At 50.2% G+C, this 25,887-nt stretch overlaps 1 protein-coding gene across 1 annotated transcript in view; it reads left to right on the top strand.

Annotated features, from left to right (window-relative positions):
- The window catches only part of PTPN5 (protein tyrosine phosphatase non-receptor type 5), a 62,926-nt gene that overhangs the window by 26,562 nt on the left and 10,477 nt on the right, over window positions 1-25,887 (top strand). Inside the window, 6 exon segments of the mRNA XM_012456516.2 lie at window positions 20,654-20,730; window positions 20,732-20,851; window positions 21,412-21,519; window positions 21,765-21,848; window positions 22,337-22,578; window positions 23,823-24,012. Of these exon segments, the coding sequence (XP_012311939.2) occupies window positions 20,654-20,730; window positions 20,732-20,851; window positions 21,412-21,519; window positions 21,765-21,848; window positions 22,337-22,578; window positions 23,823-24,012 (821 nt within the window).

Raw genomic sequence — 25,887 nt, forward strand, 5'->3', positions numbered from 1 at the left:
TGGAGAGGAAATTTCCACAATGGGTGGGAGGTCCAGATGACATCAGAAGTCCCCTTCAACTATTAAACAGTTCTGTGATTCAGATATGAGTCATAGAATTCGGAGATGACTCTACAATCAGGGATGGCCCCACTGGCTAGAAGAAAGCCGCAGAAAATAGGACAGGATGAATGGGAGTCCAGAGAGTGGCATGGTGTGGAGGAAGAAAGAGCATTTGAGTCCCCCTGTTCTGCTTCAGGCTGTGTGTTTATGCACAAGTCACTTAACCTTGCTGGGGCGCCAGTCCCTCATCTGCAAATAGAAACAATAGCGATATGAATATTTATCCTCACAAGGGTCCTGTGGGGAATAAATAAATAACCACTCGGTCATTCACTCAAGTACTTCCTGAGCACCTACTAGGTCTCAGGTTCTGTACTTGGTGCTAGAGATATAGTGGTAAATAAAACAGACAGAGTCTCTGCTGTACTGAAAGGTCATGGACAAGTTCTGCTTTGAGCTGCTTCTGCAAAATGAATGAAGCCACAGTAGAGATGCTACAGTAATAAGCATAATATATTGAATCCCAATATTCTCTCCTATACTTCCCCCAAAGCCAGCAACCAGTGTAGAATAGAAGAGGAGCATTGGTCATGTCATATCCTAGGAAATCTTACAGATGAGAGGACCAAGGCCCAGGGAGCTTAGGCAGTCTCCAAGGTCACTTAGCTGGTAGAGGGAGGATTCACTCCAGGCAGTCTCTCTCAGTAGCCCGCGTCCTCACCACTACCTTGTTCTGCCTCTGTTGTCACTATGGAGCCACTGTCATCTTCTGACACCCTGTGGACCGAGGCAAAAAGAGTTAAGGTGTGTTTGTGCCAGGTGCGAGTTTAAAGGAGGTAGACAATGTCACTGTGCCTGTCCCCATCTGTGTCCTTCCTCTGGGAAGTCCTGCTTGCAGAGGCTGAGCAAGTTGTGTGACCCTCGAGATTCACACAAGGCCATCCTGATAGGGGACTGCAGTGATTATTTGCCTCCTCCATGGGGCCGTGAGCTCTCTGAAGGCAAGCACCTCCCTATTTCATCTCTGCATCCTCCATGTCCAGCAGGCATTCACTCATTTCTTCATTCTGTCACTACTGATTGAGCACCTACATGTGCTGGGCACTGTCGCAAGCACTAGAGATTGAGCAGAGATCCAAACTGAAAAAATTTCCCACCCTCACAGGACAGTATTATGTGCTGGTCAAGAGCAGGGACTCTGGACCCCAGCTTGGTTCCACCACTTACCAGTGGGATGATCATGGGCAAGTACTGAATCTTTCTGGGCCTCTCCTTCACAATATAGCAAGAACAATATTCACTACTGTGTAGAGTTGTTAGAGGATTCAGTGAGTTAACAGAAAGCTTAGAACAGGCTTGTAGCGAGTACTGTACACACAATTGCTATTAAGGAAAAAATAGACAACAAAAAAATAAGTAAAAGTTATGCCACATAGTGTGGCCAATAGTGGTAAGTGCTATGAAGACAATTAAAGCCAAGAAGAGCGGGTGGGAAAGAGCTGGGGGGGCGGGGGTTTGGCATTGTGAATAGCGTAAACCCAGAGCCTGGTGTAGAGTAGGCTTCCGCTAATGTTTGTCAAGACCCTGACCTGTACTGCAACTGGGACGCGAAAGGAAATGGAGGTGTACAGGCCAAGAGAGGTAGAGTGCTGGGCCTTTAGAGGAAGCCTGTAAGCACTGCAGGCAATTGCATAATGATGGTGTAAAAATCCAGCCCTCCAGTGTTCCCTCCCCTCCTGGCTGTCTTGCCCAGAGGTGAGGCAGAGTGAGGGCCAGCCATGCCTGGTGACTTGTTTATTCCCACAGCCACCTCCAGTTGGGAAGCGACATGGCCAACACTCCCAGCCACCACGGCCACCCAGATCTGAACCAACAGGGGCAGGTCATACAGTCCCCTCAGAGCTTTCTGGGGTGGAAACATCTTCAGGCATCACCAACACCCCCTGGCAGGCGCCCTCACTGCCCCTGCCCGCTGCCCAAGGGCCAGGCATGCTGCCTCACAGCCCCTGGGACACCCCTACATGTGCGCTGGCACACTTGTGTTTGTGCTCACTTGTCATGGCCACATGCTCCCCTGTGCACATGCATGTACCCACGCACAGTCACCCGGGCACGTGGCCTGCCTGTCTCACACAGCCCTGCAGGGGCGGACGCACACCTCCAGGTTCGCACACCTGCACATCTTCCTCTTGCACACTCACTTCTCTCAGCTCCATCCCTCCACCCCGCAGCTTCCACTCTGCATGCTTCCTGGAGATGTGCTTGCTCTCTTGTTCCCTCCTTAGGTGACTTTCTCTCTCTCCTGCACTGTACCCCTTCTTCACACACACTCTCGAAAATGACTAGGCAGACTCCTCCCCTTCCTCTCCATTCTCTGTCCTCTTCCCAGACTCGCAGTCATGCACAGCTCCCAGGTACTGTGGGGGCACCGAGTGTCTACCCCACTGCCTTCCCCAGCCCCGTGCACATGCACACACAGGGATTTTTCTTCTCCCTCATGCACACACCCTTTTTCATGTGGTCACCCTCCTTTTCTCTTTCACTCTTCCTTTCTTGCTCACCTCATTTGCTCACAGTCACCCAAACACATTGGTACATCAAACTCACACTCTCCCTTCTTCTATGTGTGGGTGTTCATATTTGCACTGCTGATGCTGGGGCCTCCACTCCTTCCCCCAACCAGCACCAGTACAGGCCCAGCCCAGTATAGTCCTAGCTCCCAGCAGCTGCCTCAGAGGTACAGGGTAGAGGAAAGAGGTAGATAAAGCAACAGTAGGTGCTAGTGGGGGCCGGTACATGAAATACAGCAACATCGCCAGGCGTTGCTCTCAGCGTCTTTATCATGCAGACTCGTGGGCAGGCCTGCAGGGACGGAGGTCAGACTACCAATAAGGCCCCTCACCATTTACCACCCCTGCTCTGTCCTGCTCCGCAAGGGCTTTCACTTGCGTGCACGTGGGCACATCCATCTGTATGTCCACGCTTGGTCCACACTCTACCTAATAGCTTCTCCTTGGCCACCTCTTCAACCTGAAGATGTATAAACAGGAGACAGTGTCTACCCTCAAAGGGATGTACCTGGGCAAGAGACCCATGCAGGCTTCAAGCCATTTGGGCAGGGAATCCTGAAGTCCTAGTAGCTAGATAGAGTATATAGCCTGGGAAGGGGGAAGGGACACCAGCTGGGGAGACACTCCAGGTGAGGTATCTCCTGAGCCCTGTGGACTTCTCTTCTTCTGGGGAGTGGCACGGCCAGAAGGGATGGCACACAGGGCCTAGGTCTAAGGACGTTGCTGCTCTTGGGAACGAGGTACTCCTGGAGCCTTCCTGTAGGCATGAGCCTTCCTGGAGCTGTGACAGTCCCTAACACCCTGAGACTTCAGTGTGTCATGATTAGCTGGCTTGATGCAGGATTGTGAGTATGCTGAAGGTCTGAGTAGGCCATTGCACTCTTGGTAGGAACAACTGGCCTCTTGGGCTGGTGGTTCTGAGACCCACTCTCCACCTTAAATCCTGATGTTTTGCAGCCTGTCCCCAACCCAGCCCTAGGCACTCTGCTCTGTATCACTGTGGGTATTAAGTGGACCCTCCTCTGAGGCCAAGGATAAGGTCTAGGTCTCAGCAAGAGGCCATTGCCCATCCTGAGTGCCACTCTTTAAAGTAAAGGAGCTAAAGGCCTGAATCAAGGAAAGCTTTGTCACCCTAATCCTGCAGCACCTATCTCTGACCACCAGGAAGGAATAAGTCGTAGCTTTCACAGTCTTCCTACCACGCCACAGATGAGGTCTTGCACCAGGAGCCAACAAGGCCAGTTGAAAAGGCAGTCTGGGCCAGGCCTGGTGGCTTACACCTGTAATCCCAGCACTTTGGGAGGCCTAGGCGGGCAGATCACGAGGTCAGGAGTTCCAGACCAGCCTGGCCAACATGGTGAAACCCTGTCTCTACTGAAAATACAAAAACTTAGCCGGCCGTGGTGCCATGTGCCTGTAATCCCAGCTACTTGGGACACTGAAGCAGGAAAATTGCTTGAACCCAGGAGGCAGAGGTTGCAGTGAGCCGAGATCGCACCACTGCACTCCAGCCTGGGCAATAGAGCAAGACTCGGTCTCAAGAAAGAAAAAAAAAATGCAGCCTGATTCTTTTATCCACTCAAATTTGCTGAGCACCTACTCCATGCTGCATGCTTGCCAGGCTCTGGTGATACAGTGACAAGCAAGACAAACATGGTCCCTCCTCCTAGGGTGCCACGGAAGAGTGCAGCCATTATGCAGCCCTTTCTTGGTGGGTCAGGGGAGATTGCCTCAAAAAAGTGGCCTAGAACATGAATAGGGTCTCGGTTCATGTCCTCAGGAGCCTGCTATGTAGAGCATTTTAAGAAGCATGTTTACCTTGTCCCTGATAGGCTTGCCCCTGTTCTCACAGAGCCCCGCAGACTGGTGCTTAATACTGGTTCAGGCTGTTCTGTGAGCAGGTGCGGGAGCCCAGATGGACAAATCTCAAGAAGACGGAGCTGGCTGTAGTAGCACTGCTGAGATGTCACTGGTAGCTGTCAACACTCAGTAGTAGAGGTTCTGTTGATTTTTATTTCTTTGTTAAATAAGAACTGTTTCTATCCTGGTGACGGAAAATAGAGGATCATTCTCCATTCCATACTACCTGAGGGAGGGATAAAACCGCTTGCATTAGTTATATTTTGCTCCATAACAAATTACCCCAAAAACTCTGCAACTTAAAACAACATTTCTTATCCCCCACAGTTTCTAAGTCAGGAATCCAGGAATGACTTCACCACGTGGCTCTGGCCTGATCTCTCACAACATCTCAAGGTGTTGACCAGAGCTGCAATAATCCCAAACTCGACTGTGGCTGAAGAATCCACTTCTAAACTCACTCACAGGTGATTGGCAGGCTCTAGTTCCTGGCAGCATCTTGGTGCTATTTTCATTCAAGACTTTAAATACATTTAGAGATATTTATTGTGATTGATGGTACAGTGAGTTTTTCACTTGAGTCTTCAGAATAGATAAAGTAAAACGAAACACCATTTGGATGTGCTAAGAACACTAATGGGGCAGTATTCTATAATGATGCCATTGTATTGAAAAAGAAGTACCAACCCAGGTGCGCACTGATCAGCAATAGTAGAGGCTAACTATTCTCAGACACTAGGATGGAGCCCATCTAGCTAGGCCTTGGGGTGCTATGGCCAGGCAGACCTGGGTTCAAATCCCGGCTCACCTGTTGACCAGCAGCATGACCTGAGGTAAATTATTTAACTGCTGTGAGTTCCAAATTCCTCACTCTAAAATGAGGGTGGTAATATGATGAGATCTTCACAGAGATTTTGTGAGGATTAAATGAGTTCATGGACATAAAGTGCTTATCACACAGTGCTCTATGAGTGGTAGCTAATAGTGACGGTGATGATTGTTCCAGGATACGGAATTTGAACAGAAAAACCTTTGCATCTTTATGTCCTGTGCTTGGAGCTTGGGCGTCAGGTCCGGGCCCATCCTACAGCAGTGGAGTGGGGAGTGTAGCCGGTGGTCCTTTCTTGACTCCCCACCACAGGTCTGGGCTCTCACTGAACCAGCACGCCACAGGCAGGAGTGTTTTCTGTTGGCATAGTCAAGGGGCCAGGGTTGGTGAGGAGAGTGATCCTCCATTTTCCTTCACCAGGATAGAAACAGTTCTCATATTCTAGGGAATTGTCTGAATGTGTGATGACACTAAAAAGAGAGCCTTTGCAACTGAAGGAAGGAATGTGTCTGGTCCAGTCCCCTGAATCTTCAAAGGCTGTTGCCAAAGCCCTTTCAGACAAATGGGCATCCATCGGACTCCTAAGATATGCAGTGACAGATGCCATTCTCTTTCTCTTTGGTCTGGCTCAGTAACAGATCACCCCAGCTCTCAGGAAGTTCTTTATATCTGAAAAAAAATTCATCCTTCCATTTAAACTCATTTCTTCTTTTCAGATCTCAGCATCTGTTTTGGTTGTCTGCTGCTGCCTGGCTATCTCAAAACTTATTGGCTTGAAGCAACAACCGTTTTATGTGCTCATGACTTGGAGGGTCATGCAGGGCTTAGCTGGGTGGCTCTTCCATTCCATGTGGCATCAGCTGAGGTCACTCATTCAGCTGTATACATCTCATTTTGTGCTGGGATAGAACGTCCAAGAAAGCGGCCAGGTGCAGTGGCTCATGCCTGTAATCCCAGCACTGTGGGAGGCCAAGGCGGACAGATCACTTGAGGTCAGGAATTCGAGACCAGCCTCACTAACATGGTGAAACACCGTCTCTACTAAATACAAAAAATTAGCCAGGCGTGGTGGCGCATTCCTGTAGTTCCAGCTACTTGGGAGGCTGAGGCAGGAGAATCACTTGAACCCGGGAGGCAGAGGTTGCAATGAGCCGAGATTGTGCCATTGCACTCCAGCCTGGGCAACAAGAGTGGCAAAACTCCATCTCAAAAAAAAAAAAAAGAATGTCCGAGAAAGCTTTTCTTATACCTCAGCACCCCTACCTTGGGCTTCCTCACAGCATGATGGTCTCATGGTAGTTGGACTTCTTATGTGGCAGCTGATTACCAAGAAGAAGCACTCTAAGAGCAGCAAAAACAGAAGCTTCAGATCTCTTAAGGCCCGTCCCCAGAAGTTACACCGTGTCACTTCGCTACATTTTGTTGATCAAAGCCAGTCACAGGGGCAGCCTGGATTCAAGGGATGGGAAGTAAATGGCACCTCTTGAAAGGAGGAGTGCAGAGACTCTGTGGCCCTCCTTCATCCACTAGCACATCCTCTTTGTAAGTTTTCACATGCCTCCTCATACCATCTTCTTCCTCTCCTAAAGCCTCCTGCCCTCGGCCTTCATCCCATGTCCCATTCTTTTCCCCAACCTTCCACTCTTTGAGCTACTCACCCTTTGTAGCTTAAATCTTTGGTTCTTTTGCTCTTCTCCCTGCCACTTCAAAGAACACAGCCGTGTGCAGTCCCACCCCTAACATTTATAAGGCTATGTATGTTATGTCTAGATAGTCAGCTGTTAGGAAGGAAGCTGATAAGCTTTGAAAGGAAGTATGTTGCCCTTCTACCTCAACAAACATTCATTTGTAGGGAGTTTGAAAGCCAGGTTCAAATGGAGAATTCTGAGTTCTGCACCAAAATATGGGATCTAGGAAGAGCCCGTCTCCAGCCCACCCCAACTCTGTCCAGCACCCAAGGACACTCATGAGCATTTGTGTGGATGGGATGCATACCCCAGCCCACACATCCGAGCTCCAAACACACCTTCCGCAAACAGTCACCTTAGCCAGTTCTAGGAATACACACAACACAGTGTACTCTCATAAAGCAGTCAGAAAAGAGGGCCACTGGGCCCAGGAATCAGACTGAGAACTGTTTGACCAGGGAACCTGGGATATTGAATATGTAATCTTAGAGGGAGAATGTCCCTTTGGCTCCATGGACTCCTCACCTGTGAGGAGGAGCATACCTGCTAGAGGATTGGAGCAGAGCCCTCCAAAGTGTGAGATCAGGACGAGGGACATTTTCCTGGGTGTAAGGACAGTGCTGAGTGTGTCTGCTGTTATACTGGGCATTGCCTTTCACTGATGGGCTTGGACAAGCCCCTGTACTGCTCCATTCCTCCCGTGAGGCATCTCCACTGTGAAATGAGAAAAGCAATTTTTTCATGGTAGTTGTAAGAATTCAGTGAGACAATGGATGTGAATGGGGGGTTGTAAACCATCAAGTGTTATTCACAGCTCATTTTTATGGTTTCTTGTTGTTGAATTCAGAAGCCCTGGATGTGAATGAATTTGGACTCTGCCCTTTTTCAGCTTGGATCTTGCATGAATTACTTTACATCTCTAAACTTTGGAAATTCATACCCACACATACATATGAAAATGATGTGTGGGACAGGTGGGGATGTTTATTAGGACCTTGGTGCTGTTTCTTTTCAATTCCAAGTGGTTAAAACCTGAAGGATGGGCTGGGTGCAGTGACTCACCTGTAATTCCAGCATTTTGTGAGGCTGCGGTGGGTGGGTCACATGAGGTCAGGAGTTCAAGATCAGCCTGGCCAACATGGTGAAATCCCATCTCTACTGAAAATACAAAAACCAGCCAGGCATGGTGGCATGTGCCTGTAATCCCAGCTACTCAGGAGGCTGAGGTACAAAAATTGCTTGAACCCGGGAGGCAGAAGTTGCAGTTAGCAGAGATCACATCACTGCACTCCAGCCTGTGTGACGGAGTGAGAATCTGTCTAAGAAAAAAAAAACAAACCTGAAGGATGTAAGGGAGCAGAGAGAGTCATCAGCAAAGGGGGAACTAGGCTGTCCGAACCAGACATAAGCCAGATGTCAGCTGGGGTAACGTCGCCTTTTAAAATACAGTTGAGAAGCCTGCCAAGAATTTCCCATTGCACACCATTTTCCTAAACAAAACAAGGCTTTGCATAGAGTATCCCTCTTCTGAGAACCAGTCACTAGCCTGCCCCCTTTCAGCCCTACTGGAGCTGTGGCTGATGTGACTATTAGATATTGAAAAAGATCATCTTAGGCCGGGCGCGGTGGCTCATGCCTGTAATCCCAGCACTTTGGGAGGTCGAGGCGGGCAGATCACCTGAGGTTGGGAGTTCAAGACCAGCCTGACCAACATGGAGAAACTTCCTCTCTACTAAAATGCAAAGTTAGTGAGGTGTGGTGGCATACGCCTGTAATCTCAGAACCTGGGAGACAGAGGTTGTGGTGAGCCAAGATGACACCACTGCACTCCAGCCTGGGCAACAGGAGCAAAACTCCATCTCAAAAAAAAAAAAGAAAAGAAAAAGATCATCTTTTTTCCCACACCCCTGTTGAACATCACTTAGCTTGAGACAAACCCCTTATTAATCACAAACAAGACCATTTGGAATTGTGCGTTTGTCCTCTACTCAGCCCAGTGCCACCCTCTGCCAGCCCGAGTAGCCGCCCAGTGGGTCCCGGCATCTGGCAGGAGGGCAATCCCTTGGCCATACCCAGCCTCTTAGGCCTGTCTCTCCTCAATGGGAATACAGCCTGCTATGAAAGTCCATATCACCTGAGAGAGGGATAAAACCGCTTGCATTAGTTATATTTTGCTACATAACAAATTACCCCAAAAACTCTGCAACTTAAAACATTTCTTATCCCCCACAGTTTCTAAGTCAGGAATCCAGGAATGACTTCACCACGTGGCTCTGGCCTGATCTCTCACAACATCTCAAGGTGTTGACCAGAGCTGCAATAATCCCAAACTCGACTGTGGCTGAAGAATCCACTTCTAAACTCACTCACAGGTGATTGGCAGGCTCTAGTTGCTTGCAGCCTCTTGGCCAGAGGTCTCAGTGCCTCGCCACACAGGCCACTCCATGGGCTGCCTCAGCAGCCACACTGCAGGGCAGCTGGTTTCCTGCAGAGTGAGTGATCTCAGAGAAAGCACATGAGGGAGCAGGAGAGTGCCCAAGATGGAAGTCACAATCGCTTAGGACCCAATCCTAGAAGTGCCATGCCTTCACTTCTGCGGTGTGCTGTTGGCCATGAAGAGTCACCCTGGTACCGTGTAAGAGGGACTGCACAAGGATGTGAAGACCAGGAGGCAGGGTTCATTGAGGGCCACCTTGGAGGCCGTCTGCCATATTGCCTAAAAGTTGAATCCTTGTTATCCAAAGAGGCATAGTCTTGGGATATGCCTACTACAAAATGATACACAGAGGAAAAGGACACCCACAAAGAGAAAAATACATCAAAAGGAAGCCAGCGCCTTTCTCAGTGAGGCAAGAGTATGGATGACTCGGTTTTTCTTTATGCTTTTATTATAGGGGGAGTTCTTCATATTTTCTAAAATCATTAAGAAAAAATAATTGGCCACTCCAAAATAATAATTAATCCTTGCCAAGCAAGAGTGATAGCTGGTGAGAGAGGGGGCCCTCTGAGTTGAGTCACTACCCTCTGGGTTGATGGTTGATTGTCAGATGGAAACCTGGTGCTTACCCAACCCCAGGGATTTTAATGGAGCTGGTTATTCTTGGAGACAGCTACCAAGGCATGGAATTCCCCTCTCCCTGTAGAAAGCCAAGAAAATGACTCACAGGTCATGTTGGTGAACCAGCTCAGAGGAGAGGAGATTCAGGGGTCTCCTTGACAGTCGGCTGTGCTGCAGCTCAGTCCATGAGTCTTTTTCTCCCTTTGGAAATGTTGATTCCCACACGGCTAGGGTCTCTCTCTCTCTCTCTCTCTCTCTCTCTCTCTCTCTCTCTCTGTGTGTGTGTGTGTGTGTGTGTGTGTGTCACTCTCTCTCCAGCTCTCCCAGTTCCAGGATGCAGACAGGATGAAGGCTGTAATTTCTGTTCATTCTTTCTCCCATTGGACCTTGGCTCAACTTCCAACTCAGTGGTTTGTTTTGGGTTTACTTGGAGAGGAAAAGGTGGTTCTTGAGAGTTTCTAGAGCATCGTCCATCAGACTCCTCAGTGCATGGTCCTGTTATCTCCAGGAGCCATACAGGCTCTCTCTTTAGTTTTATTCACTTATTTACTTCCTTTTATGCCCCACTGCCATGGCCCCTCTCTCTATAGATAACGGGTTTAATTCGTGTGTTTTGTTTCTACGTGTCCTTGCAGAATGGCTGACGTTTATTGTGTCTATATTTTTAATTGTGCCTATTGTACTATGTTAATTCTTGTTCTTTTTACTCCACGCTGTGTTTCTAAGTTCCCCCACAGTGCCATGGGTACTCTGATCCTTTGCTCCTAAGGGCTGCACAGCATTCCCCAAGATGTCCCTGAACACTTGGCCACCAGCCCCCCCAGCCACGGGCTTGCAGATTCTCTACTCCCCCTCCCCCACCACAGGTAGCGCAGGAGGGAATACTGGCTTACATGTTCGCTTGAGGACTGTGTGAGGATTTATTTGACATTTGCACCCTAGAGTGCTGACTACGTGGACTCTTCTAGCCTTACCGTCCTATAACATCACTTCTGCCACCTTCACTCCATCAGGGCAATCAGCCAGAGAGGGGACATAGATGCCACCTATTGATGGGAGAAATGGTGAAGAATTACAGACATATTTTAAGACCACAACAGGAATTAAGTTACAGAGAGGTTAAAGAACTTGCCTAAGTCATGGAGCTGATAAATGCATCCTAGAGCAGAACCACCAGTTTCCAGACTTTTCTGCTTCCATACTGGTTCCAGCAGAGGATCTGGAAGAAGAGAAAACTAGAAGGTGTGGGTAGAGCCTGGGGAGGTAAGCAGGGGTCAGAGCATCTTGATCCTTTGTCATTAGCCACGGCAAAGGCAGGGATTTTGGTCTTTATCCTAAGAACAAAGGGAAGCTATTGAATTAAACTAAAACAAGGGGTTCAGATTTTTTTTTGAGTAGCAGTGGATCTTTAGAGGTAGAAGGACCCCTAAAAGACCCCTAGTCCCACTCTTTGAATTTATAGGACACTTGGAAGCCCCCCTGAGGTAGTGAGATAGATGCCCAAGATCATACAGCCAGCTAGTTTAGGCCCCCGACACCCTAAGAACGTGGTGTGAGCCTATTAAGTTGCAAACGCCATCTGATGGTGGCAGCCTCTGGAGGCTTGGGATTCGTCCACCCTGGTGTCCTGGGGGTAGAAGAGTTCACCTCCTGTCACCTGGACTTTTCTAGACCTCTGAGGGCATTTAATAGGACCCTTCAAAGAATCCCAAGCCAGGACCCGGCCTTCCACTGCCATGGGGCCTCAAGTCTTAGGCCTTCCAGATATCCACAGGCAATCCCTATTGACTTCATATGCTAGCTTAATGAGAGAGCTGAACTAGAGTCTTAAAGATGAGCATGGCAGTCCTGGTTTTGCCTCTGGTTCTCTGGACCTCATCAGTTTTCTCATCTTTGAAATGAGAGGATGGAGCAAGATGCTCTCTCAAGTCCGTCCCTTCCTCCCCAAGTGTTTGTGCTTAAGTCTCAGGCACTGGGGACCTCTGGTACCTCACTTCCCCAGGGCCTCTGCTGTCAGTTCTTTCAGTTCTCAGCATGGGCAGCTGATGGGAGAAGCACACCCTCAGAGTTTCATTGACCCTTTTCACCCTCATACTTCTGGGCCTCCACGCCAAAGAGGCTCAGAGAACTGAGCCTTTGTTTGCAGCAACAAAGATGTTTGCAATTTCACATAGAACCGTTTTATTGTATCATATCCAAAGAGTACTTGAGTTGTGTTTTGTTTTGAAAGCTCAATAGCGTTCTGGACTTAATTAGCTGGCAGTGACAAAGCTCCCCCATCCCCAGTCCATGCCCACTCCATCCACCGACCCCAGTTGCCGGCCAACAGCCTCAAAGCCTCTGCCCACATCCAGGTGGGGCACCCGTCTTCCTCCTGGGGGACTCACCAGGCAGATGAAAGGGAAATCTTTACTGCTGCCTCTCCCTCATGCTTCTCTTTCCTCATCATCTCTAGATTCTGGCTACCATTTATTGAGTATTCATCATGTCCCAGGCAGCAGATTAAGCATTTTGCACATTTTAATTTATGGCATCCTGAACGTCCTATGAAGCAACTTTATTTTGTTGTTGTTTTTTTTAAGATGGAATTTTGCTCTTGTCACCCAGGCTAGAGTGCAATGGCATGCTCTCTGGCTTACTGCAAACTCTGCCTCCCAGGTTCAACTGATTCTCCTGCCTAAGCCTCCGGAGTAGCTGGGACTACAGGCACGCACCACCATGCCCAGCTAATTTTTGTATTTTTAGTAGAGACGTGGTTTCACCATGTTGGCCGGGCTGGTCTCGAACTCCTGACCTCACATAATCTGCCCACCTTGGCCTCCCAAAGTGCTGGGATTACAGGTGTGAGCCATCGCGCTCGGTCACTACGTGGACTCTTCTAGCCTCACAGTCCCATAACATCATTTCTGCCACCTTCACTACATCAGGGCAATCAGCCAGAGAGGGGACACAGATGCCACCTATTGATAGGGGAAATGGTGAAGAACTACAGACATATTTTAAAACCACAGCAGGAATTAAGTTACAGAGAGGTTAAAGAACTTGCCTAAGTCATGTAGCTGATAAATGGTGAGCACTCATGTGTTAGTCTGGAATCGTCTTACCTCAAATTTGATTCCTTTTCTCACCCCCATCCTGCCTGCCTGGGGAATGTAGAGAGGAACAAGACTTGGGCCCTGCCTTCAGCCGGCTTACCATCTGAGATGGACTTGCTGCCAGCCCAAGCCCTTATTATCTTCTACCTCCTCCTGTGGATTTCTTGGTCACGTTGCTCACTGATCAGCAGGACTAACAGAGTGGAGGGGCTGCAGGGAGCCAGTACGCATTCCCAGAACTCCACATCCACCATCCGTTTGTGTTTGCCTTTGCTGGGAGAAGCTAGAAATATTTCCCACCAGGGCTTCTCTCACTAGGAGTCCTATTGGTCAGTGTTGAGGTTGAAACATAGAACAACTTGAAGGCAGGAGATCATCTTGGTCAAGGGCCAGGCATAGAGCAGGTGCATGGTAAGTGTTTGCCGTGTTTCAGGGGCTCTCCTCTTCAGCACCGTATACCCTCTAACACCTAGTTTGCCTGCTACACACCCCCAAAAGGTAGCAGAAAATGGAGGGCCACCACCAGCCTCTCCTAGTGAGTACAGAGACCACAGCAGTGCCCAGTAAGTCCAGGCTCTTCCTCTCAGGCCCACAGGAGTGCTGAGGGTGTGATACTGCGATGGCAAAAGTGGCTGATTGGGCCTATTCCTTCTAGACTGTTCCACCACTCCGTCCTTCTCAGTTCCTCTAGCAGTGTCTCCTTTGATTCTGGACCTATCCAAGCAAAACTTCAAAATAGGCCTGGTAGGCAAACCTGCTCCACACATCCCCCTTGTGGGTTTACAGACCCTTCTGTGGAATAAAAGAAAAATCATAGACTGTGGAGACCCACCAACCTGGGTTTAAGTCACAGTTTTGTTGCTGCCTGGCTCTGTGATCCCAGGCAAGTCACTTAACCTCTCTGTGCCTCAGTGGCTCCCCATGCAAAACATAGACAATCATGTCAACCTGCAGCACTGCTGTGAGTATTGAACAGCATAAGACTGACAATGTGCCTGGCTCCACGCTGGCAGGATAGGAGCATAACGGGGGGCAAATCCTCCCTGTGGATTCACCCCTCCACAGGGGAGAGCTGTTGGGAAAATGCCTAAGGTCACCCCTACTGCTCCCACACCCCCCTCCATCCCCACAGTGAGATAGGAGCAACAATCCTATGAACAAGAAGTCAGTATCTACCGGTGGCATTTTGGACACAGTGACAGGCCATGGAGCCCAGCACCATCACCCAGGTGGTTGAGGGTTGAGGGTGCTGGAGACTTGTTAACAGTGATGTGGTGTGGGAGGCAGAATGCCTGGTCCTAGGCATAGGGTGTTAGCCTCATCTAGTGTGCGGCTAATAGCATGGGCTCTGGAAGCAGATTGCCTGGGTTCTAGTCTTCCACCCATTTGTTAGCAGACCTTGGCCAAGTGACTTAACTTCCCTATGCCCCAGTTTCCTCATGTGTAAAATGGAGGTAAGAGCAGCGCCTACCTTCTGGGATTGTTGTGAGGATGAAATGTGTTAATACATGTAGAGCACTTGGAGCAGCACCCAGCACACAGTAAGTCTTCAACATCCAGGCTCTGCCTTTGGCTGGCTGTTGACCTTGGGCAAGACACTTCCCCTCTCTGGGCCTCTTTCTCCATCTGAGAAGTTAATGGGCTGACCCACACCCAGATATCCCTCAGGGCCCATCAGGCTCCGACAGTGAGGAGTTCAGGAAGTCCAGGCAGGTCTGAGTGTCATGTTCTTTTGAGCAGGGCTCCCTGTGACTGCTGGCCACATTGGGAAGGGAAGAAAAGCTAACTGGGACAGAGCTTCCTAATTCATGTAAACAGGAACAGGCTGAGCCAGCCTTCCACTCCAGTTCCGGTGGGCTGGCAGCCTGGGAGCTCAAAGAATGAGTCACTGACAGGAGCAGCCACAGTTCTGGAGCTCAGGCGGTGCCAGCTCCAGGGCACAGAGTAGCTGCAGAGTTCGGTGGTGGGATTTGGGAGCTGGGTGACAGGAGAGGGGTCACAGTGTTTCCTTGTGCCCCAGGTGAAATCTGAAGGCCATTTGCCTGCATGCCATACCCAGGATCCTACAGCTTTGGCCTGCGATACTGAGCTTTGCCTTCCAGGGCATCTTTCCCTCCCTCCATACCACATGTATACTTTGAGGCTTCACCAGCTGGGGACCAGGCACAAAATCTGCACCATCACCCACCCCCATGCAGCTGATTAAGGTTCAGGGTTCCACCCCACACCCGCCCCAGACACAGGAGCTCCCTACCTTGCTGCAGTGACCCTTTTCTGAGAAGCGGCATGGCAAAATGGAAACATCACTTGATGCTGGGAAGCCCTGGGTTTGAATCTCAGATCTGCACTTACTTGGGCAAGACACTTAACCTCTCTACGCCTTGATTTTTCTGGCCTGGAGAATCCCTTCATCCTGTGCAAGAGGCGAGCCCATGATGTTAAATCACTTGTCAGCAAGCTGCCTCTGAGTCAGGGTTTCATGCGTGGCAAAGCAGCTACCTCGCTGTGAACTATTGAAAAGCCAGCCCTTGACACAAGCAGCCGCCTCTCACTGACAAAACAGGGCTGGTGATGATCATGTCTACCTCATAGGGCTGCCGAAAGAAGCAAATGCAGTTGCGTGTGCAGCAGCACTTTGGGAACTGCACAGAGCCAGCCCGGTGAGGTGGTATTATTCCCAGAACAAGGCAGTGAGTAAAGGAGAGAGCAGGAAAATGATATGAGCTGACGTCATCTCTAGAAGCAGGACAGAGCCCAAAAGAACAAATGGGCGTAGGACCACAGCGGTCGGTGTACGCGGGAGCTGTTTTCTTCACTGCTGTATCCCCAGAGCCTAGCCCAGTGCTTGGTAAAGTAGGCACACAGTAAATGCTTTTCTGAATTGCATGACGTTGAATCTCTGTGTTTCCAGTGCTTGACGTATTATAATTGGTGCTCAATAAATGTGTGTTGGACTCATGCACAAATCAACAGAGACTAAAACCAGAGTGGCAGGCTCCTAGCCCAGTTTTCCATCTTTGAAACTAACACCGCTTTCCATCACAGACACCCACTGCCCACCCCTGAGATCCGGGGTTCTTAATCTGAGGTCCATGCCTCTCCCCAAAAATTATGTGCAGAATTTAGTGTATGTTTGAAATATATCTTGCTGGATTAAAAAAGTCAGATTTCTACCCAGAAAATCATCTAAATAAACCCTGCTCTGAAAGATGTACATCTACCAGGTGCCCAGTAAATACCCATCAGTTGGATGCATCTGGTCCCCAGGGCTGCCAGGTGAACAGTAGTTTAAAAAAATTTTTTTTATTGTACTTCAGGTTTTGGGGTACATGTGCAGATCATGCAGGACTGTTGCATAGGTACACTGTCTCTGAGATACACATTTAGGCCCTAGAGCCTGCAGTTTTTCCTACCACCTCCATAATGTGCAAGGCAGGTAACCGGTCTTTCATATGCAAAAGTGATGATCACACATTATCCAAGGGACCTGCCTTCTGAGTGGCTCTTTGGCTGCTAGGTGGGTCTCATAGAGCCACGAATACTCTGTCAATCTCTTGTATCCCAGCGTATGCATTTAGATGTGACAGGTGGGAATCAAGGCCTGAAACCTGAGAATCCTAACTAGGCTTCATGATACCAACTCAGAACTTTGATCTTTTTGAAAAAAATATTTTTCTCACTACAAACACATCTGTGCATGTGTCTGTGTATGTATACACACACATATATATTTACCTATTAGAGCAAATTAAGATATGTAAATGAAATCACCTCTAATCTCACCCCAAACCAAAGAACTGGTGTTACTACCTGACTTTAATCTTCCCATTTACTGTGTGCCAAGCATTCACTGCCCCATGCTGTAAGATCTCTATCTCATGTTAACCTCTAATCTCACATCGGGCATTTGCTATCTTTTTACAGACGTATTTATACTTTCTTAATTTTTAAGGCCAGTGAGATCATACTGATTTGTAGCCTTGCCTTTCTTAGTCCACACCATCAACATTTTTTCCCATGTTATCAAATATTCATCAGCAGAGTCATTTATAATGGCTACATGATGTTTTATTGCAGTCAAGTTCCATGCTTCTCAGACTGGGGTGCATGTACCCCTGAGGGCAAAGCCACAGGATAAATGTCACACATCCTCCTGAAGCAAAATTTGTGATTCGAAGCTTTAGGAGAGGGAAATGAAACCCATTCTTTTCATATCAAAATGAGTACAAATCTATTGTAATGTAGAATGTAGAACAACCGTATGTCTTAAACAATGCAGACTGAGTGTGGTGGTTGACACCTGTAATCCCAGCACTTTGGGAGGCCAAGGTGGGCGAGTCACCTGAAATCAGGAGTTTGAGACCAGCCTGGCCAACATGGTGAAACCCTATCTCTGCTAAAAACACAAAAATTGGCCAGGTGCAGTAACTCATGCCTGTAGTCCCAGCTACTCAGGAGGCTGAGGCAGGAGAATTGCTTGAACCCGGAAGGCAGAGGTTGCAGTGAGCCGAGATCGCACCACTGCACTCCAGCCTGGGCAACAGAGAAAGACTAGATCTCAAAAAAAATAAAAAATGCAGCAAAGTCCAAGATCATGTTATTCCCCATAGGCCCATGTTCCTTCTCCTCTGAGGTCTGCAGAAACATCTAAGAAGTGCTGAATTCTAGATCAAGTGCTTCTTTTTACAGATAAGGAAACTGACACCCAGGGAAAATAAGGTATTGCCCAAGGTCTACAATATGTACTCTGCAGAACCAAGGCACTGAAGCCAGGAGACCCCTGGGTCTGTCCCTTTCCACCCTTCCATATGTGGCATCACCTGTCAACTGTGTGTGGGCAGAGACCTTGCCCCTTGAGAAATCAACCCTCTGCTTATCAACGGTAGGAACTCTTGCCTTCCACGTGATAGGGAAGGTGTCTTTTAGCAGCAGCTTTTCCTTTCTCATCTTGCTCCCAGGAACTGAGCTGACTGCTCAGGTGGTCAGTAGCTATAACCTCCATGGACAAAGGTAGATGCCTTCCCATGACCCTCTTAGACTCCATTGTCACTTAGATTTATTGCTTAATGCACTGTATTATAAACATGTCTCTACTGGTCTGTTTTAGCCACAAGACTGGAGCCTTCTGAAGGCAAGAATTATGTGTGAGCATTATAATCTGCCATTTATTGGGGACTTACTAAATGCTGAACACTATGCTAGGTGTTTCATCTGTAGTATCTAAAACAGCTTTTCAAAGTATGTATGATTATCTCCATTTATCAGGGAAAAAAACTGAGTAAAAGAGTATCATTTACCCATCAGCGTTCACTCATTTAGTAAACATGTACTGTAGCCTTACACACCAGGACTTGTGCTACATACCTTAGACATCAGGGTGAACGAAGCTGATACTGCTCTACCCTCGTGGAACTTCTTGGTGGGTAGAGGAGATGATATTCAAAAATTATTTTACAACCCATGGCAAGTGTAATGTAGCCTGGAGCCTATCTGACTGCCTTGGATTGAACCCACCTCCACCCTTACCAGCTAGGCGACCTTGGACAGCTCTGTTAACCTCTCTGCACCTTGTCTTCCTCTTCTGCAAAATGGGGATAATAGTAGTAGAAACTCCATTGAGGTACTGTGAAGAATAAAGAAATCAACCCCGGGCCAAGCACCGTGGCTCACGCCTGTAATCCCAGCACTTTGGGAGGCCGAGGCTGGCAGATCACCTGAGGTCTGGAGTTCGAGACCAGCCTGACCAACATGGAGAAACCCCAACTCTACTAAAAATACAAAATTAGCCAGGCATGGTGGCTCATGCCTGTAATCCCATCTACCTGGGAAGCTGAGGCAGGGGAATCGCTTGAACCCGGGAGGTGGAGGTTGCGGTGAGCCGAGATCGTGCCATTGCACTCCAGCCTGGGCAACAAGAGTGAAACTTCATCTCAAAAAAAAAAAAAGAAAGAAAGAAATTAACCCCTGTAAAGCATGCAGAGAAGGGCCCCTGCACATTCCGGGCATATCGCTGCTGGTGGTGATATGAAGGAGAGGCATGGGGTGCTTGTGTGTGTTAGGGCAGGACCTACTTCAGGGGACATCTGATTGGGATCTAGAAGATGAATAGGAGTTACCTTGGCAAAGTGTGTGGGAGGCAGGGGAGGGGAGCAGGGTGTTGGAGGGATGTTCCAGGCAGAGGGAATAGTGTGTCACAGCATAGGGGGCAGGCTTACCTGAGGAACTGCAAGGAGTGCAGCTGAAAGGGGCCTGTCTGGGAAGAGGGGCCTGCGCTACAAATACAGCTCCAGGACCTGGGCTCTCTACACCACAGTCTTTATCTAGGCCACGGACGATGTTCAGGAAGTGTTTGTCAAGTGAGCGAGCCACTCACGGACAAACAGCTATGTTGGGCTCACGTGGTTCTGTTGTCACCCTAGCCCCCTGTCCCATTACACCATGACATGTGGACAGCCCCTTCCCAGCTATCAAACTGTACACATCCATGTTTTTGTCCCTCTCTTCTTGACAGTAAACTAAATCCTGTGAATTTGGGTGTAGACCTCCTTTGGTGCTGCTGCTTTTTTTTGGTGCAGCTGGAATCCCCATGCTCTAGCCAGGGGCTCAGATCTAAGCCAAGGGTATTCAGGCTCTTTAGTAGTAGAACTCTACCTTGAAATAATCTGAGCAGAAATCCAGTATATGGCACAGGGACAGGCAGAGCTTCTGCCCTTGAGAAGCAGACATGGGGCCTCAGCCCCGTGCACCTGAGAAAACATGAGGGCTCTGTAAAGCACAGTTCGAAAAATAAGATTTAAACCTGAACCCCATTTTCAGGTGGGGAAACTTAAGACTCAGAAAGGGAGTGACTCTCTGGAGGTCACACCAGCTGGGGACAGACCCAGAACTGGCCCCAGATATCTGGTATCAATTCTGCTACACCAAGATTTCCCTGCATTTCTCCCTAACTTCCCCCAGCCCCTCTCAGTGTGCAGGGAGCCTTGAGGTGGTCTGGGGACACGTGGCTGTGGTCTTGTCAAGAGTCTGGCCTCCAGTCCCAGTTAGGGCATGGCCCACAAGAAACAAAAATCCACAGGGCAGGCGTGGGTGGGTTGCTCAGGGTCACAGCCTGGTTATGCCCTTCTTTTTTTTTTTTTTTTTTTTTTTGGTGCTGCTGCTTCTCTTTTAATTGAGTGTGAGGTGGTTGTTTTTTGTTTCCTTAAGAAATGGAAAAGACTGAAGCTGCATAAATACAACTATATTAACTCCCTGAAAAACCTCCTGCCATTTTAACTCTGTTACTGGAGAAATAAAAGAGAAATAATTTGTCCACCCACACTTAGCTCTTTCTGACGAAGGTAGGTGAATGTTGCTTTGCTAATCGAGGGTGACTGCTGGAAGTGGAGCCACGCTGACTGATCCCAGATTGAGAGGCAGCCACAGCCGCCCCAAAAGGAACGGCCCGCCTGGGCGGCAAAGCCCTGCTCCTGGACAGGGCCAGAGTCATCGCCTGCACGTCCCATCTTCCACAGGTCTCCCCCAGCCGGTAGTGATGGAGGCGCCGGACAAGGTCGAAAGGCTCCAGGACTCACCAAGAGAGATGCCGCCACCCCCCTCCTCCCTCGCCGCCGCCCTCAGATCCAGCTCAGAAGCCACCACCTCGAGGCGCCGGGAGCCACTCCCTCACTGTCAGGAGCAGCCTGTGCCTGTTTGCTGCCTCGCAGTTCCTGGTAAGGATGGCACAGGCCTCACGAGGGCCTGGAGAGAGGGCGGGCAGAGGGCCAGCCTCCCACTTCCTCCCCAGGATGGCCACCTGGAAGGCAGGAGGATGAGGGGCCTCCCTGGTGTTCCTTAGGGCTGGGATGAGGGCAAGGCTGGAATTCTGAGCTACCACTTCAGCAGCTGAAGCCTCACACCCTGCCACCCTAACCTGAGAATCCGGGACATAGGGCTTCCCCGGTACTTGACCTCCCAGCCCTGCAGGGTTCTCCCAAGAACGCCTGTCTGTGGAGGCCTTTCTGGGAGACTTCCCTTTTGATGTGTGTATTTGTGAGGTACCCTCTGGAAAGGGCTTTCTCTTGGTTCCCTTCAGTCAGCTTTTCTTCAAGGAGAGTCCTGAGGCCTCCCCTGGGCACACGGCACCGGGGCCCTGCTCTCAGCTGCCCAGTCTGGACCTTAGAGGTTCAGGAGCCTCCATGCAGGGCCGGGTTGAGGCTGCAGGTGAGCTCTGCTGGGGGAACACAGGGCAAGGGGACCGGCACCATATTCAGCCTGCTCCCCTGTGCCCCAGCTTGCCTGCGGGGTGCTCTGGCTCAGCGGCTATGGCCACATCTGGTCACAGAACGCCACAAACCTCGTCTCCTCTTTGCTAATGCTCCTGACACAGCTGGGACCCACGGTGAGTAAGCTTTGGGGAGTCCTGGGATAGGAGGGATCTATTGGGGGCCTCCAGTCTCACCCTCTCCAACCTCTGGATGGGCTTCTCTGAGTTCAGAGGATACTTCCAAGCCCCTGAAGCTCTTCTGCCTGCTCCCCACCCCAGACCTGGAACACGATTTTCAGATTGTTGGTTTTGTCGTCATTGCGAGAGCTGAGAACTCTGCCCCCACCACCACTCTGACCTGTTTGTCTGATGTTCCCCAGGCCTGGCTTGGCTCTGGGACCTGGGGAGTCCCCAGTCTGCTGCTCGTCTCTCTGTCCGTGGGCCTCGTCCTCATTACCACCCTGGTAAGGCACCTCCTGACCCCAACCTCAAGGCTGTCCTCCTCTGACCTTGAGGCCTGGATTTCCACCAGCTCCCATCTGACCTCCAGGCTGGACGTTCTCAGTGGGGCAAGGAGGGATACCTGCCTCTTTGCACAAGTGTGCCAACCTAGGGCAAAAGCCTCATTCTTTCTGAAAATTGGATTGCAGTATCTGGTCTATGGAAAGGGGATGAGAAAGGGAGAAGACTGGTGTAGGAACCCCCAGCTCTCCCTGAGAAGGCCTGAAGCCACAAGAAACAGCTGGCTGGGAGAGGGAGGGGCAGGAAGGGAGAGTGGGCATAGGGCCTCCCATCCAGGCCAGGGGCAGTGGCTTGTGGACAGCTCCCAGGAGAACAGGGCTGCTCTAGACACACTGGAAGCAGGGGGGTCGATCCCGTGGGTACTCCAGGAACATGGGGTGGGGGGCAGCCAGTGTGGTCCCAGATCTGTGATACTGTACACCCCAACTAGGTGTGGCACCTCCTGAGGACACCCCCAGAGCCACCCACTCCACTGCCCCCTGAAGACAGGCGCCAGTCAGTGAGCCGCCAGCCCTCCTTCACCTACTCTGAGTGGATGGAGGAGAAAGTTGAAGATGACTTCCTGGACCTGGACCCGGTGCCTGAGACTCCTGTGTTTGATTGTGTGATGGACATCAAGCCTGAGGCTGACCCCGCCTCGCTCACCGTCAAGTCCATGGGTCTGCAGGAGAGGTGGGAGGGGTGGAGGAGGGGTGGGCTCCACGGGCTCTCGAGCTCTTAGCTCCTGATCAGAAGAGTGGATGTCTGACTCTGACTCCCAGTGCCCAGGGCAGAGCTGGCCTCATAGCTTAGCCAGTGTAGACACGTGCTCTCCAGGTCATTCATAGAGATCAAAGTGCGCCAAGATGAATGCTGAGAAATACTGTTACTGCCCATGCACACATAGGTGTACGCATGTTCATACACACTCTCCCGTGCTCAAGCAAGTTTGGGTTTTTTTCTTTGCTGCAGGACTTGTCAGGGCCTTTAACATGCTTGTGTTCATTGTAAATCAGCAAGGGGTCAGTACCATGGCATTTCCCAAGGTCACTTGACCACAGAACTCTTTTTCTTTTTTTTTTAATTTTGGATTGAGGTAGCACATGTGCAGTGTTGTTCCCTGAGCATACTGCATGATGCCGAGGTTTAGGGTACAAATGATCCCATCACCCAGGTACTGAGCATAGTACCTGGTACTGACCCACGTGATATCATGGAAAGAACACTGGGTGTGGAGTCAGGAAAGCTAGCTTTGTGTTTCAGCTGCCTTACTGGGAGAGCCTGGGTAACTCATGGTCCTCCATGGGAACTCAGTTTCCCCTTCTGTGTAACGAGGGCCCATCCCATCCAGTGGTCTGAGACACTGAGTGTAGTAGAGTTTGCCCAGTATAGACATCCTTGCGGCCACTGTGCTGCTCGTGGGACTCCTCCTTCCTGGCAGCTAAGGGTCCTGGCCTCTCATGGACAGTACGTCCTTGACTCACTGGCAGCATCGTCCCAGGGCTGCTGGGCCATCCTGGAGAGGGTCTGGAGCCATCCTCTTGGACCCAAGCCCTGCTTCTGTGCTCCAGGCAGATATCCCCTCTCTGAGCTTCCTGGGGATCACAGGGTGAACTGCCTCCAATGGTGATGGAGGAGAGTCCAGGGTAAGGCCATGTTGAGGTGGCTTTGGATGGAATTTTAGAACTGGAGCCCCAAACCCCCACTAAGTTAGCGTCTCCATTGCAGGAGGCGGGAAATAGGGAGTCAGACCAATGCCTCGGGGCTGAGATTCGTGCTTCTTTGACAGGGGGTCTTGTCACACTCACACTCCTCTTCCTCGAGCCAACCGTGTTCCCAGCTGATCTCTCCCTCCCTCATTTTCCCACCCCTGAAGCCCCCAGCTCATGCCCACCCCTCTGCCTCTGAGACTCACTCTCCCTTTCCTGGTCCTTCAGGAGGGGCTCCAATGTCTCATTGACCCTGGACATGTGCACTCCGGGCTGCAACGAGGAGGGCTTTGGCTATCTCATGTCCCCACGGGAGGAGTCAGCTCGCGAGTACCTGCTCAGCGCCTCCCGCGTCCTCCAAGCAGAAGAGCTTCACGAAAAGGCCCTGGACCCTTTCCTGCTGCAGGCAGAATTCTTTGTGAGTTTCCTTGAGCCAGCCGCCCCACTGTGTGCAGACCCATGTCAATCATCCACCGATCCAGGTGGTGGAGTGTGGTGCCTGGAACTCAGCATCTGCTGTAGATTAGTATCACTTTATGATCAGCTCTCCCACCATCTTGGGCAAGCTGCTTTCCCTCTGTGCTTCAGTTTCCTCATCTGGAAAATGGGGATAAAAACAATAGGGTTGTTGCAAAGATTAAAGAGACTAAGAGCATGTGCAGAGCACCCAGCCAGGTGATGCAGGTACAGTGGCAGTGCTAAGTCTTTATTGCCCACTGCTGTGCTTTGAAAGCCATAGAGAACCTTCACTTTTGACTCCTGTTTCCCACTCTCCTCCTGCCAAGCATTGTTCTTCTGCCTTTGAAATCACTCCGGTCACCTCCCTTCCTTACCCACGCTGAGGCTCTAGCTTAGGTCCTAATCACCTCCCCGCTGACTTCTGTCCCGGCCTGAGGCTGACCCCGCCTCGCTCACTGTCCTTTGGACTTTGAGGGGCTCAATAAATGGCACCCCTGTTTACCCGCCTGAGTGCTCAGCCAGTTAAGAGCTAAGACATAGGAGGTCACAATGTCACCTTTATTGTCAATAACACACAGATTGGAAATGAGGCTTAGCAGGGTATAGCAAGAGTGAGCCTCCCAATACTGAGACCTGGAATTAGACGCATTTTCCACCCACCACAGGGGTGCCGGCACATCTCCCTGAGGGCACCCCTATAATTCTTTCCTGGCAGGAGGGCCCTGAGAGAAGGAGAAAGGAAGGGGCTGAGGCCCAAAAGCTCCGTTCCTCAACCAAATTCACCAAACAGGTAACTCCCCACTTCTGTGAGCAGGAATGGGCGAGAGGCCGAGAGTATCTGGGGCAAGTTCCTCCTGATAGAAGCCAGAGGGGTAAGGAAGCAGGTGCCTCCTCCCTCTCAGCTCCCTTCCTTTGGCCTCTGCCCTGGGCCTGTCTGGACCAGGTAGCTCCCCCCGTGAGAAGACCTCCATCACTGTCTGTTCTGCTGCTCCAAGTTCTCCAGAACTTGGCACCACCTGCATACACCATCAGCGCACCTCACCTGGTGTGGCCCCAGCCTCCTTTCCCAGCCCATGCCCCATGCCCCACCCCTACAGGGACTGTCCACTTCAAACTGGGCCAGCCCCGCCTATGTCTTTCTCCTGCCATGCCTTAACTCACATCATCACCCACTCCAGATGCCTCTAGAAAGCCTTCCTCGGCCACCCCAGCCTCAGCTCCCACTCTGAGCCCCCACTGCCATCATCTCCCCTTCAAGAAAGAATTACATCCTCTACCTCATTTCCTGTTCACTGGGTCATTGTCGAGGAAGGAGCGTGGCCTGAGCACCCGCTCTGGGGGCAGTTTTGTACGTGTTGTATTTTTCTTTTGATTCTCAAAACTCTGAAAAGTGTTATGATCCTCATTTTACAAAGGCCATACTTAATGTGTCCAAAAATAATGAACAGTGTGAAGCTGGGTGCAGTCAGGGGGCTAAGCTGGTGGACAGACTGGAAGGAAATGCAGAGGCAAGGGGTATGGGGAGTCATCCGGAGGGTGGCAGGAGGAGACAGACTCAAAGGTGAACTTTAAAGGGTGAGAACAACTTGGAGAGATGGGGGTAGGAGAAACCAGTACCCCCAGGAGGCAGAATGTCACAAGCTCAGACCCAGAGACAGGACTGAGAACAGCAGATGAACAACAGGAGAGAAACAGGCATAGCTGGAAGTAAAGAGAGGCCAGATTTGAGAAGCCCTCACATGCCAGGAGAGAAGTTCAGACTCAGAGCTCTGGACACAGACAGTGGTTGGGAGGTGCAGATACTCCTGGGATCTCAGAAGGAGGCTTCTCTCCT

This window comes from Aotus nancymaae, unplaced genomic scaffold (assembly GCF_030222135.1).
Source record: "Aotus nancymaae isolate 86718 unplaced genomic scaffold, 86718_ANA_hifiasm-v0.15.2.pri h1tg000059l, whole genome shotgun sequence".
In the NCBI taxonomy this organism is placed as follows: domain Eukaryota; kingdom Metazoa; phylum Chordata; class Mammalia; order Primates; family Aotidae; genus Aotus; species Aotus nancymaae.